General features: G+C 44.3%; 1 protein-coding gene across 1 annotated transcript; it reads left to right on the top strand.

Annotated features, from left to right (window-relative positions):
* Window positions 1-861: 861 nt before the first annotated feature.
* Window positions 862-13334, top strand: LOC149980713 (butyrophilin subfamily 1 member A1-like). Its single transcript, XM_090183314.1, has 3 exons — window positions 862-1136; window positions 5088-5438; window positions 13009-13334. The coding sequence occupies exons 1-3, from the start codon at window positions 1064-1066 to the stop codon at window positions 13317-13319; spliced, it is 735 nt and encodes a 244-aa protein (XP_090039440.1). The 5' UTR covers window positions 862-1063; the 3' UTR covers window positions 13320-13334.
* Window positions 13335-15059: the final 1725 nt, after the last annotated feature.

Raw genomic sequence — 15059 nt, 5'->3', positions numbered from 1 at the left:
TCAAGGTTTCCCCTACAGCCCCCAGGGCCTTGAGTATCTTTTAAATGCTCCATTCCAGGTGTCCCCTACAGCCCCCAGGGCCTTGAGTATCTTCTAAATACTCCATTCCAGGTTCCCCCTACAGCCCCCAGGGCCTTGAGTATCTTCTAAATGCTCCATTCCAGGTTCCCCCTACAGCCCACAGGGCCTTGAGTATCTTCTAAATACTACATTCCAGGTTTCCCCTACAGCCCCCAGGGCCTTGAGTATCTTCTAAATACTACATTCCAGGTTTCCCCAACAGCCAACAGGGCCTTGAGAATGTCTTGAATATTTAATTCATATTGAAGTATCTTGCAGCAACATGGTGACTCTACCTTTCTCTCTGATACAATTTGTGGTATTTCTGCCATACTGCTCACACCTGTCTAGCTACATCTACAGCTATACAGCTTGTCAACAACCGACAGTGAATATCACATTAATTTTATATGATCAGTGTTCTTGGGTCATTTCACATCATACGTTGTTACCAGTTGAAATATTTACTACAGCCTACTTGTTGTCACATCTATTCACATCAGATTCATATCAGAACACTGGGGCGGCAGGGTAGCCTAGTGGTTAGAGCGTTGGACTAGTAACCGGAAGGTTGTGAGTTCAAACCCCTGAGCTGACAAGGTACGAATCTGTCGTTCTGCCCCTGAACAGGCAGTTAACCCACTGTTCCCAGGCCGTCATTGAAAATAAGAATTTGTTCTTAACTGACTTGCCTGGTTAAATAAAGGTAAAATAAAATAAAAACTAGATATCGCGAGATGACATGAAGTTAATGTCCATATCAGAACACTAGATGGAGCTAGATATCGCGAGATGATATTCAACTAGAAGTACTGTAGGTGAAAGTGAAAGTAAAGTGTGAAACTCCACCGCCCTTTTTTCTCCGTTATTTCTGGAACAGACATTCTGTTCGTTGACAAATTAGCATTTCAACTGTTTTGGTTTATTTTTCTAAACTCCTAATAGTTTTATTGACCAGTTACAAACAGCTTTACCTTGGAGTCAGACTTGTTTTGTTCGTGAAATGAAGACCTTTCCGACCTCGGCGGTCTGGTGTTTTGGGATTCTGTTCATCAGTGTTTCATTGATAACGACAGGTAGGACACAACATTATTCCTTCATTATTTAGACTGTAGGCTATTTTATTATCTGAACATAATATTAACAAGAAAGAAACGGGGAGAATTCAAGTTCAGGCTCATAACCGAGTGCAGGAAATGTAGATGTCTTGTCGTCTGATCAGACGGGGCAGTTTGGGTGTGGTGGTGCTGTAGGGTGTCTGTGGCAGACAACACTGTTTTCACGATACTTCGATAATGCAGTGACTTTTTCGTAGCAGGATAGGATAATTAGTTTAATTATTTTAAGGTTAGGAAAAGGGTTAGCGAAAATGCTCTCCTAACTTGTTACGAAAATCTTAGCTGTATCGAAGTGGTGTGAAAATAGTGTGTCCCCCTGTGGTGAAAATTGTTAGGCAGGAAGAGGAAGTGTCGCCATGTTTATGACTAAAAAGAGTTTACCATCTGAGTTGAAGAGATACAAAGAATTCAGATCGTAAAACGTCTTGTCTTTAGTCTGAAGCTGGCTGAAGCTAAGGTCTTTATATCAGTACCATTATAGATTAGGGTAATGCCTATAGAGATAGGTCTTTATATCAGTACCATTATAGATTAGGGTAATGCCTATAGAGATAGGTCTTTATAGCTGTGACATTATAGATTAGGGTAATGACTATAGAGGTCGAGGATTCATCTTTATATCAGTACCATTATAGATTAGGGTAATGACTATAGAGATAGGTCTTTATATCAGTACCATTATAGATTAGGGTAATGCCTATAGAGATAGGTCTTCATATCAGTACCATTATAGATTAGGGTAATGACTATAGAGATAGGTCTTTATATCAGTACCATTATAGATTAGGGTAATGACTATAGAGATAGGTCTTTATATCAGTACCATTATAGATTAGGGTAATGACTATAGAGATAGGTCTTTATAGCTGTACCATTGTAGATTAGGGTAATGACTATGGAGATAGAGGATTCATCTTTATATCAGTACCATTATATTGTCTGGTCAACTGTAAAACATACAGAATGCTGCAGGGTACTGACCAAGACCAGACAGAGAACACATTACACCAGTTTTAACGTATAAGCACCAGTTGCCTACGGAGGTAAAAACAGATTCATTTTGGATATTCGACAGATATTCGCCTGTAGTTTTCCTTCCTCCACCAACAGCAGTTAGGGACCGTCAACATAGTGACAAATCACATTTTTCTAATTTCAATAGCTATTTAACCATTACTCCTAAAACTTCCAATACTGGTTCTAGCTAACCCGATGGCATAGACACACATATCGCACTATTTTAAATAATTAATTTACACTTTTGAATTGACTTTACACATTGCACACACATTGCACATCCTTTAGTTTGTCTATTTTCATCTACACAATTTCACATTTTAAATGTTTTTCAAAATTCAATATTTCCTTGGTAATGTGACCTACAGACCTCAAACAAGGTTCAGAATGTCTACTGACTAACCTTATATATTGCACAGCCTTTAGTTTGCCCATTTTAATCTCACACGATTTTACAACTTTCACATTTCAATAGCTCCTTGGTCATGTCACCTACTGACTTCAAACAAGCAAATGATTGAAATTATTTATTCTGTTGCTTCTTCCGACACCCGGTTGATGGTGCCGCTAGATAGACCAGACCCCTCGTGAGACATGGCACGAAGCCTCCAACGAGGGCCTCATCACTGGAGGCTTCGTGCCGTGGATAATCATGGGAGGCTTCGTGCCATGCTTCATCAATGGAGGGAAGAGACATATGGACAGCCTGGTACGTTGAGCTGCCACATGGCTCACCAGGCACCGGATACACTGGGCCGTCCTGGCTGGATGCTCACCCGGCAGATGCGGGTAGCTGGGATAAGAACGCTTACTGGAGACACCGTGCGCTGCACCGCACGGTGCCTGACCAGTACGTCGCCCGCCACGGTAAGCACGGGGAGTTGGCTCAGGTCTCCAACCTGACTCTGCCACACTCCCTGTGTGCTGCCCCCCCAAATGTTTTGGGGGGGCTGCCTCTCTAACCGTGTTCCCTCATAACGCTGCCTCTCCGCCTTAGCTGCCTCCAGTTCCTCCAGTGGACGGCGAGGTCCTTTCCAACCCAGGATCTCTACCCATGTCCAGGTGTCCTGAACTGCTGTTCCTCCTGCTTGGTCCTTTGGTGGTGTGTAGTTCTGTAACTTCATTGCATGAAGAAGGAGTGGACCAAAGCGCAGCGTGGTAATTCATTTAAACTGAACACTGAGACAAAATAACAAAATGGAACGAAACAAAACAGTTCTGTGTTCTGTGCAAACACAAAACAGAAAACAAATAATTACCCACAAAACACAGGTGGGAAAAGGTAAGTGTGGTTCCCAATCAGAGACAACGATAGACAGCTGTCCCTGATTGAGAACCACCCCCGGCCAAAACAAAGAAATACAAAACATTGAAAAATGAACATAGAATGCCCACCCAAATCACACCCTGACCAAACCAAAATACAGACATAAAAAGCTCTCTAAGGGCGTGACAGTCTGGGATGAGGGGTCTGGGACAATGTACAGTCTGGGATGAGGGGTCTGGGACAATGCACAGTCTGGGATGAGGGGTCTGGGACAATGTACAGTCTGGGATGAGGGGTCTGGGACAATGTACAGTCTGGGATGAGGGGTCTGGGACAATGTACAGTCTGGGATGAGGGGTCTGGGACAATGTACAGTCTGGGATGAGGGGTCTGGGACAATGTACAGTCTGGGATGAGGGGTCTGGGACAATGTACTGTCTGTCTGGGATGAGGGGTCTGGGACAATGTACTCTCTGGGATGAGGGGTCTGGGACAATGTACAGTCTGGGATGAGGGGTCTGGGACAATGTACTCTCTGGGATGAGGGGTCTGGGACAATGTACAGTCTGGGATGAGGGGTCTGGGACAATGTACAGTCTGGGATGAGGGGTCTGGGACAATGTACAGTCTGGGATGAGGGGTCTGGGACAATGTACAGTCTGGGATGAGGGGTCTGGGACAATGTACAGTCTGGGATGAGGGGTCTGGGACAATGTACAGTCTGGGATGAGGGGTCTGGGACAATGTACAGTCTGGGATGAGGGGTCTGGGACAATGTACAGTCTGGGATGAGAGGTCTGGGACAATGTACAGTCTGGGATGAGGGGTCTGGGACAATGTACTGTCTGGGATGAGGGGTCTGGGACAATGTACAGTCTGGGATGAGGGGTCTGGGACAATGTACAGTCTGGGATGAGGGGTCTGGGACAATGTACAGTCTGGGATGAGGGGTCTGGGACAATGTACAGTCTGGGATGAGGGGTCTGGGACAATGTACTGTCTGGGATGAGGGGTCTGGGACAATGTACAGTCTGGGATGAGGGGTCTGGGACAATGTACAGTCTGGGATGAGGGGTCTGGGACAATGTACCCCTGTTTGACATGCTTAAAATTATAGTGTAGCGCTTTGCGGGCTGTATGGAAGCGGGACAAAATGTATTGACAACCCAAATCACTGGCGGGCCTTGTGTTTGACACATGATCTACACTGATTGAAGTGGATTTAATAAGTGGCATCAATAAGGGATCATATCTTTCACCTGGATTCACCTGGTCAGTCTGTCATGGAAAGAGCAGGTGTTCATAATGTTTTGTATACTCAGTGTATAGTTGCTGACGGCCTGCAGTACCCCGGTTGGCCTTCAACTTGAGTTACTTAATGAGAGGGGGCAGCACTGAGCTAGCCTGCAACTTTACTTCCTTGAGTGGCTCAAACTGTCTACATAAATCTCCCACATGAGACGCCACCTTAAATGACTATATTTAGCTTCAATGCTGTTGAGTCTTCACATAGGAATGAATGGTGTCATGTGATTGAGGTCTTTGTCCATTGATATGGCCAGAATCCATGGAACAACAGGAAGTTACCAGGTGTCTTTAACTGTGTGTCGTTTGTTTTTCTCCAGGGTCGTCTGAGGTTCAGGTTGTTGGTTCGGCTGACCGAGTCGTTGCCTTAGCTGGTGATGACATCATTCTACCATGTTCCCTGAAACCCAGTGTCAGTGCTGAGGACATGATAGTGCAGTGGACCAGATTGAACCTGAAAACAACAAACAAAGTCCATCTTTACCGTGAAGGTCGAGACTCGAATGAGGAGCAGTTTCCATCCTACAGGGGAAGGACATCAATGTTTCATGAAGAACTGAAGAAGGGCAACGTCTCCTTAAAGCTGACCAGAGTTACTCTCTCTGATACTGGAAACTACAGGTGCTTCATTCCAACACTGATGAAGGAAACCACCGTTCAACTCTTTGTTGGTGAGTCATGAATACTGGACATGTGATCAGAGGTTGTATTGGTAAATCTCGCTGGGTTTTTTTTTGCACAAAAATAATCTTAATGTTGATAGCCAATTATGGAAAATAAGAAACAGGATTTTATATATATATATATAATATATATATATATATATAATATATATTTTGATGGCTATATATAATACAAATGGAGGTGAGGGCGATGGAAATGCATTTGGCAGTTGATCTACTTCTGTTCTGTAAATGGTGCAAATCTTTTCAAAGGATGGATCCCAGTCGGTTATGGGATGCAGGGGGTCGAGGTCTGCCAGGCATTGGGATGACAAACCAACTCGGGATGAGGAGGGCTTTTAGCGGGTGGAATAGTGGGGACCAATTGGAGGTTTACTTAGTAGAAATGCAAAGATCATGGTACCGCTATACAGACACTCAATCATCATATTACTTTTTAATGGTATGTTTACAAACATATATTGTGATAAATAGAATTGAAAGTTGTGTCTCATTATGGTAAGTGGTGAAATAATTATAACCAGTTATAATTGTAATGTCTTAGCAGATAATAAGAAAAGACAATCAGTATTTACCTGGCTAAAAGAGAAGGAATATAATATATATTGTTTACAGGAAACCCATTCAACAGTTTTAGATGAAGTTTTGTGGAAAAAGGACTGGGGGGGGGGATATATTTCTCCCATGGGTAAAGACGGGTTGATGGTGGGGTGGGTAGCTTAGTGGTTAGAGCATTGGACTAGTAACCAAAAGGTTGCAAAATCGAATCCCCGAGCTGACAAGGTACAAATCTGTCGTTCTGCCCCTGAACAGGCAGTTAACCCCACTGTTCCCCGGTAGGCCGTCATTGAAAAAAAAAATGTGTTCTTAACTGACTTGACTAGTTAAATAAAGGTAATAATAGCAAACATATATGCTACATCATTCAAAACACATTAAACAACGTCTCTGCTCGCTTTGAGGACAATACAGTGCCACCGACAGTCATAACTGACTTGACAAGTTAAATAAAGATGAAATAATAAATAAAAAATGTTTTTATTTTACAGAAATGTCCAAATGTGCAAATTGTCCAAACAGATCCTCAAGGTAGATGGATGATTTTAAATATGTTATTGGACAATAAACAGATATGGCTTATTCACCTATACAGTCCAAATAATGATGATCCAAGCTTCTGTGAAAATATATATAAGAATTTATCAACTCTACAAGCAACACTAGACTCTATTATTATGGTGGGAGATTTTAATACGGTCTTAAATACCTCTATGGACCGGAAAGGAAATCACACTACAAACTATCACCCTCAGGCTCTTAAGGAAATCACACTACAAACTATCACCCTCGGGCTCTTAAGGAAATCACACTACAAACTATCACCCTGAGGCTCTTAAGGAAATCACACTACAAACTATCACCCTCAGGCACTTAAGGAAATCATGAATGTCATGGATATATTGGAATTAGTGGATATATGGAGACTTAAATACCCTACTGGATATACATGGCAGAGGCTTAATCATCTTGACTACTTTCTACTTTCTACTTTCTCTGGCACCAAAAGTGTAGAAAGTGTTGATGGGGGACAGAATGCAGTCGAATCATCACATAATTGGCATATATATATTACTCTTACAGAATTTCCACGTGGGCGAGGATATTGGACATTTAATCAAAGCCTACTAGATGATAAATTGTTTAGAAAAAAGGACAGAAGAATTTATAACTGACTTTTTCAAACATAACATTAGTACAGCAGATCCCCTTAGTGTATAGGACACTTTTAAATGTGTCTTTAGAGGCCCTGCAATTCAGTACTCATCTATAAAACTAAAGACATTTCGGTCAATAGAGTCCATATGAACAAAGGGAATTGAAGGACTAACAGTACAGTTAGACAGCATTAAAACCTAAAGCAATACAAACTACAGAGGCTCAGAATAAGTTAGAGGAAAAACACTTATTCAAGATAAGATCCAATATATTATAAAACATAAAGCCAACTGGATGGAAGATGGGGAAAAATGCTAAATGCTTGGAGCATTGAATTTAAAAAGTATTGTCAGGTATTATTCATCCTAATCAGACAGGTTTTTAACATGGACGATACATTGGAGATAATATAAGTACTGGAAACAATAGAACACTATGAAATATCGGGGATTCATAGCTGATTTAGAAAAGGCTTTTGATAAAGTACAACTGGAGTTTATATTTAAATGCTTGGAATGTTTCAATTTTGGGGAATCTCTTATAAAATGGGTTAAGGTTATGTATAGTAACACTAGGTGTAAAATAGTAAATAATGGCTACATCTTAGAAAGGTTTAAACTATCTAGAGGAGTAAAACAAGGTTGTTCACTATCGACATATCATCATTCCTTCCTCTGTTATAGGTCATGTATTCAGCTGGTCTTCCTCCCTCATCATGTATTCAGCTGGTCTTCCTCCGTCATCATGTATTCAGCTAGTCTTCCTCCCTCATCATGTATTCAGCTGGTCTTCCTCCGTCATCATGTATTCAGCTAGTCTTCCTCCCTCATCATGTATTCAGCTAGTCTTCCTCCCTCATCATGTATTCAGCTGGTCTTCCTCCCTCATCATGTATTCAGCTAGTCTTCCTCCCTCATCATGTATTCAGCTGGTCTTCCTCCCTCATCATTCCTTCCTCTGTTATAGGTCATGTATTCAGCTAGTCTTCCTCCCTCATCATGTATTCAGCTGGTCTTCCTCCCTCATCATGTATTCAGCTGGTCTTCCTCCCTCATCATTCCTTCCTCTCTTATAGATCATGTATTCAGCTGGTCTTCCTCCCTCATCATGTATTCAGCTGGTCTTCCTCCCTCATCATGTATTCAGCTGGTCTTCCTCCCTCATCATTCCTTCCTCTGTTATAGGTCATGTATTCAGCTAGTCTTCCTCCCTCATCATGTATTCAGCTGGTCTTCCTCCCTCATCATGTATTCAGCTGGTCTTCCTCCCTCATCATTCCTTCCTCTCTTATAGATCATGTATTCAGCTGGTCTTCCTCCCTCATCATGTATTCAGCTGGTCTTCCTCCCTCATCATGTATTCAGCTGGTCTTCCTCCCTCATCATTCCTTCCTCTGTTATAGATCATGTATTCAGCTAGTCTTCCTCCCTCATCATGTATTCAGCTGGTCTTCCTCCCTCATCATTCCTTCCTCTGTTATAGATCATGTATTCAGCTGGTCTTCCTCCCTCATCATGTATTCAGCTGGTCTTCCTCCCTCATCATTCCTTCCTCTGTTATAGGTCATGTATTCAGCTGGTCTTCCTCCCTCATCATTCCTTCCTCTGTTATAGGTCATGTATTCAGCTGGTCTTCCTCCCTCATCATTCCTTCCTCTGTTAGAGATCATGTATTCAGCTGGTCTTCCTCCCTCATCATTCCTTCCTCTGTTATAGATCATGTATTCAGCTAGTCTTCCTCCCTCATCATGTATTCAGCTGGTCTTCCTCCCTCATCATTCCTTCCTCTGTTATAGATCATGTATTCAGCTGGTCTTCCTCCCTCATCATGTATTCAGCTGGTCTTCCTCCCTCATCATTCCTTCCTCTGTTATAGGCCATGTATTCAGCTGGTCTTCCTCCCTCATCATTCCTTCCTCTGTTAGAGATCATGTATTCAGCTGGTCTTCCTCCCTCATCATTCCTTCCTCTGTTATAGATCATGTATTCAGCTAGTCTTCCTCCCCCATCATGTATTCAGCTGGTCTTCCTCCCTCATCATTCCTTCCTCTGTTATAGATCATGTATTCAGCTGGTCTTCCTCCCTCATCATGTATTCAGCTGGTCTTCCTCCCTCATCATTCCTTCCTCTGTTATATATCATGTATTCAGCTGGTCTTCCTCCCTCATCATGTATTCAGCTGGTCTTCCTCCCTCATCATGTATTCAGCTGGTCTTCCTCCCTCATCATTCCTTCCTCTGTTAGAGATCATGTATTCAGCTGGTCTTCCTCCATCATTCCTTCCTCTGTTATAGATCATGTATTCAGCTGGTCTTCCTCCCTCATCATGTATTCAGCTGGTCTTCCTCCCTCATCATTCCTTCCTCTGTTATAGATCATGTATTCAGCTGGTCTTCCTCCCTCATCATGTATTCAGCTGGTCTTCCTCCCTCATCAATCCTTCCTCTGTTAGAGATCATGTATTCAGCTGGTCTTCCTCCCTCATCAGTCCTTCCTCTGTTAGAGATCATGTATTCAGCTGGTCTTCCTCCCTCATCATGTATTCAGCTGGTCTTCCTCCCTCATGTATTCAGCTGGTCTTCCTCCTCATCATGTATTCAGCTGGTCTTCCTCCCTCATCATGTATTCAGCTGGTCTTCCTCCCTCATCATGTATTCAGCTGGTCTTCCTCCCTCATCATGTATTCAGCTGGTCTTCCTCCCTCATCAGTCCTTCCTAAATCAAATCAAATCAAATTTTATTTGTCACATACACATGGTTAGCAGATGTTAATGCGAGTGTAGCGAAATGCTTGTGCTTCTAGTTCCGACAATGCAGTAATAACCAACAAGTAATCTAACTAACAATTCCAAAACTACTGTCTTGTACACAGTGTGAGGGGATAAAGAATATGTACATAAGGATATATGAATGAGTGATGGTACAGAGCAGCATAGGCAAGATACAGTAGATGGTATCGAGTACAGTATGTACATATGAGATGAGTATGTAAACAAAGTGGCATAGTTAAAGTGGCTAGTGATACATGTATTACATAAGGATACAGTCGATGATATAGAGTACAGTATATACGTATGCATATGAGATGAATAATGTAGGGTAAGTAACATTATATAAGGTAGCATTGTTTAAAGTGGCTAGTGATATATTTACATCATTTCCCATCAATTCCCATTATTAAAGTGGCTGGAGTTGAGTCAGTGTCAGTGTGTTGGCAGCAGCCACTCAATGTTAGTGGTGGCTGTTTAACAGTCTGATGGCCTTGAGATAGAAGCTGTTTTTCAGTCTCTCGGTCCCAGCTTTGATGCACCTGTACTGACCTCGCCTTCTGGATGATAGCGGGGTGAACAGGCAGGGGCTCGGGTGGTTGATGTCCTTGATGATCTTTATGGCCTTCCTGTGACATCGGGTGGTGTAGGTGTCCTGGAGGGCAGGTAGTTTGCCCCCGGTGATGCGTTGTGCAGACCTCACTACCCTCTGGAGAGCCTTACGGTTGAGGGCGGAGCAGTTGCCGTACCAGGCGGTGATACAGCCCGCCAGGATGCTCTCGATTGTGCATCTGTAGAAGTTTGTGAGTGCTTTTGGTGACAAGCCGAATTTCTTCAGCCTCCTGAGGTTGAAGAGGCGCTGCTGCGCCTTCTTCACAATGCTGTCTGTGTGAGTGGACCAATTCAGTTTGTCTGTGATGTGTATGCCGAGGAACTTAAAACTTGCTACCCTCTCCACTACTGTTCCATCGATGTGGATAGGGGGGTGTTCCCTCTGCTGTTTCCTGAAGTCCACAATCATCTCCTTAGTTTTGTTGACGTTGAGTGTGAGGTTATTTTCCTGACACCACACTCCGAGGGCCCTCACCTCCTCCCTGTAGGCCGTCTCGTCGTTGTTGGTAATCAAGCCTACCACTGTTGTGTCGTCCGCAAACTTGATGATTGAGTTGGAGGCGTGCGTGGCCACGCAGTCGTGGGTGAACAGGGAGTACAGGAGAGGGCTCAGAACGCACCCTTGTGGGGCCCCAGTGTTGAGGATCAGCGGGGAGGAGATGTTGTTGCCTACCCTCACCACCTGGGGGCGGCCCGTCAGGAAGTCCAGTACGCAAAAGCAAATTGGAGTGGGTCTAGGGTGTCAGGTAGGGTGGAGGTGATATGGTCCTTGACTAGTCTCTCAAAGCACTTCATGATGACGGAAGTGAGTGCTACGGGGCGGTAGTCGTTTAGCTCAGTTACCTTAGCTTTCTTGGGAACAGGAACAATGGTGGCCCTCTTGAAGCATGTGGGAACAGCAGACTGGTATAGGGATTGATTGAATATGTCCGTAAACACACCGGCCAGCTGGTCTGCGCATGCTCTGAGGGCGCGGCTGGGGATGCCGTCTGGGCCTGCAGCCTTGCGAGGGTTAACATGTTTAAATGTCTTACTCACCTCGGCTGCAGTGAAGGAGAGACCGCAAGTTTTCGTTGCAGGCCGTGTCAGTGGCACTGTATTGTCCTAAAAAGTTATTTAGTCTGCCTGGGAGCAGGACATCCTGGTCCGTGACTGGGCTGGATTTCTTCTTGTAGTCCGTGATTGACTGTAGACCCTGCCACATGCCTCTTGTGTCTGAGCCGTTGAATTGAGATTCTACTTTGTCTCTGTACTGGCGCTTAGCTTGTTTGATAGCCTTGCGGATGGAATAGCTGCACTGTTTGTATTCGGTCATGTTACCAGACACCTTGCCCTGATTAAAAGCAGTGGTTAGTAGTCGTGGTCAGCTTTTCCGAAAGGAGAGCGGGGCAGGGCCTTATATGCGTCGCGGAAGTTAGAATAGCAATGATCCAAGGTTTTTCCAGCCCTGGTTGCGCAATCGATATGCTGATAAAATTTAGGGAGTCTTGTTTTCAGATTAGCCTTGTTAAAAGCCCCAGCTACAATGAATGCAGCCTCCGGATAAATGGTTTCCAGTTTGCAAAGAGTCAAATAAAGTTCATTCAGAGCCATCGATGTGTCTGCTTGGGGGGGATATATACGGCTGTGATTATAATCGAAGAGAATTCTCTTGGTAGATAATGCGGTCTACATTTGATTGTGAGGAATTCTGTTATAGATCATGTATTCAGGTAGTCTTCCTCCCTCATCATGTATTCAGCTGGTCTTCCTCCCTCATCCTACTACCTACTGTAGTGTCCCAATATTCCTTCTACCTGCTGTTGACTCACTGGTGGTGTCCCAATATTCCTACTACCTACTGTTGACTCAATGGTGGTGTCCCAATATTCCTACTACATACTGTTGACTCACTGGTGGTGTCCCAATATTCCTACTACCTACTGTTGACTCACTGCTGTGTCCCAATATTCCTACTACCTACTGTTGACTCACTGTCTGTGTCCCAATATTCCTACTACCTGCTGTTGACTCACTGGTGGTGTCCCAATATTCCTACTACCTGCTGTTGACTCACTGGTGGTGTCCCAATATTCCTACTACCTGCTGTTGACTCACTGGTGGTGTCCCAATATTCCTACTACCTGCTGTTGACTCACTGGTGGTGTCCCAATATTCCTACTACCTACTGTTGACTCACTGTCTGTGTCCCAATATTCCTAGGTGCTGTATCTCAGCCAGTGATCTCTGTTTTATCTTGATTCTGTATCTGTATCTCAGCCAGTGATCTCTGTTTTATCTTGTATCTGTGTAGGTGCTGTATCTCAGCCAGTGATCTCTGTTTTATCTTGTTTCTGTATCTGTATCTCAGCCAGTGATCTCTGTTTTATCTTGTTTCTGTATCTGTATCTCAGCCAGTGATCTCTGTTTTATCTTGTATCTGTATCTCAGCCAGTGATCTCTGTTTTATCTTGTATCTGTAGGTGCTGTATCTCAGCCAGTGATATCTATTAATGGAACTAAAGACTGGGGGGTGGTCCTGAAGTGTGAGTCTGGAGGCTGGTTTCCTGAACCTAAGATGGAGTGGCTGGACAGTTCTGGAACCATCCTTCCTGCTGATGGACCTCCAGAGAGACACAGAGACTCAGAGGACCGCTACGCTGTGAGACGACATGTCACCGTCACCGTGGACCAGACTGACACCAACAGGTTCACCTGTAGAGTTCAACAGACGGAGATCAATCACCTGAAGGAGGCTGAGATTCATGTCTCAGGTGAGGTCTTCATTGGTTAACCCAAATACCTGAGACCTCTAGTTAGTTAGACTAGTTGGTGGAGGACGGTTTCCTAGGGGATGACCTTATTGGTCTGTTCAGTAGTATGTATAAATGATGCTTTACTTCCTGTACAGTATATATGTAGTGTTGTAATGGTTTGACATGACTTCTCTGTTTCAGATGACCTGTTTCCTAAATTACCCTACAGGTGGAAGGTTGGTCTACTACTAGCTGCAGCTGCAGCTCTTGTAGTTTTTCTTGCAGCTTCTATTTGTGCCTGCATGTGTTGGAGACATACAGGTGAGTTTAACCTTGATCTCTGACTGGTCCTTGATCTCTGACTGGTCCTTGACCTCTGACTGGTCCTTGACCTCTGACTGGTCCTTGACCTCTGACTGGTCCTTGATGTCTGACTGGTCCTTGACCTCTGACTGGTCCTTGATGTCTGACTGGTCCTTGATCTCTGACTGGTCCTTGATGTCTGACTGGTCCTTGATGTCTGACTGGTCCTTGATCTCTGACTGGTCCTTGACCTCTGACTGGTCCTTGATCTCTGACTGGTCCTTGATCTCTGACTGGTCATTGATCTCTGACTGGTCCTTGATCTCTGACTGGTCCTTGATCTCTGACTGGTCCTTGATCTCTGACTGGTCCTTGATGTCTGACTGGTCCTTGATCTCTGACTGGTCCTTGATGTCTGACTGGTCCTTGATGTCTGACTGGTCCTTGATCTCTGACTGGTCCTTGACCTCTGACTGGTCCTTGATCTCTGACTGGTCCTTGATCTCTGACTGGTCATTGATCTCTGACTGGTCCTTGATCTCTGACTGGTCCTTGATCTCTGACTGGTCATTGATCTCTGACTGGTCCTTGATCTCTGACTGGTCCTTGATCTCTGACTGGTACTTGATCTCTGACTGGTCCTTGATCTCTGACTGGTCCTTGATCTCTGACTGGTCCTTGATCTCTGACTGGTCCTTGATCTCTGACTGGTCCTTGATCTCTGACTGGTCCTTGATCTCTGACTGGTCCTTGATCTCTGACTGGTCCTTGATCTCTGACTGGTCCTTGATGTCTGACTGGTCATTGATGTCTGACTGGTCCTTGACCTCTGACTGGTCCTTGATCTCTGACTGGTCCTTGACCTCTGACTGGTCATTGATGTCTGACTGGTCCTTGATGTCTGACTGGTCCTTGATCTCTGACTGGTCATTGATGTCTGACTGGTCCTTGACCTCTGACTGGTACTTGATATCTGACTGGTCCTTGACCTCTGACTGGTCCTTGATCTCTGACTGGTCCTTGATCTCTGACTGGTCCTTGATGTCTGACTGGTCCTTGATGTCTGACTGGTCCTTGATGTCTGACTGGTCCTTGATCTCTGACTGGTCCTTGATGTCTGACTGGTCCTTGATCTCTGACTGGTCCTTGATCTCTGACTGGTCCTTGATCTCTGACTGGTCCTTGATGTCTGACTGGTCCTTGATCTCTGACTGGTACTTGATATCTGACTGGTCCTTGACCTCTGACTGGTCCTTGATCTCTGACTGGTCCTTGATCTCTGACTGGTCCTTGATCTCTGACTGGTCTTTGATCTCTGACTGGTCCTTGATCTCTGACTGGTCCTTGATCTCTGACTGGTCCTTGATGTCTGACTGGTCATTGATGTCTGACTGGTCCTTGACCTCTGACTGGTCCTTGATCTCTGACTGGTCCTTGACCTCTGACTGGTCATTGATGTCTGACTGGTCCTTGAT

This window comes from Oncorhynchus mykiss, chromosome 9 (genome assembly GCF_057628025.1).
Source record: "Oncorhynchus mykiss isolate SJ-2025 chromosome 9, ASM5762802v1, whole genome shotgun sequence".
Lineage (NCBI taxonomy): Eukaryota > Metazoa > Chordata > Actinopteri > Salmoniformes > Salmonidae > Oncorhynchus > Oncorhynchus mykiss.
Note: the sequence above shows the minus strand (reverse complement) of the source record. Positions and strands in the feature narration are given on the sequence as shown.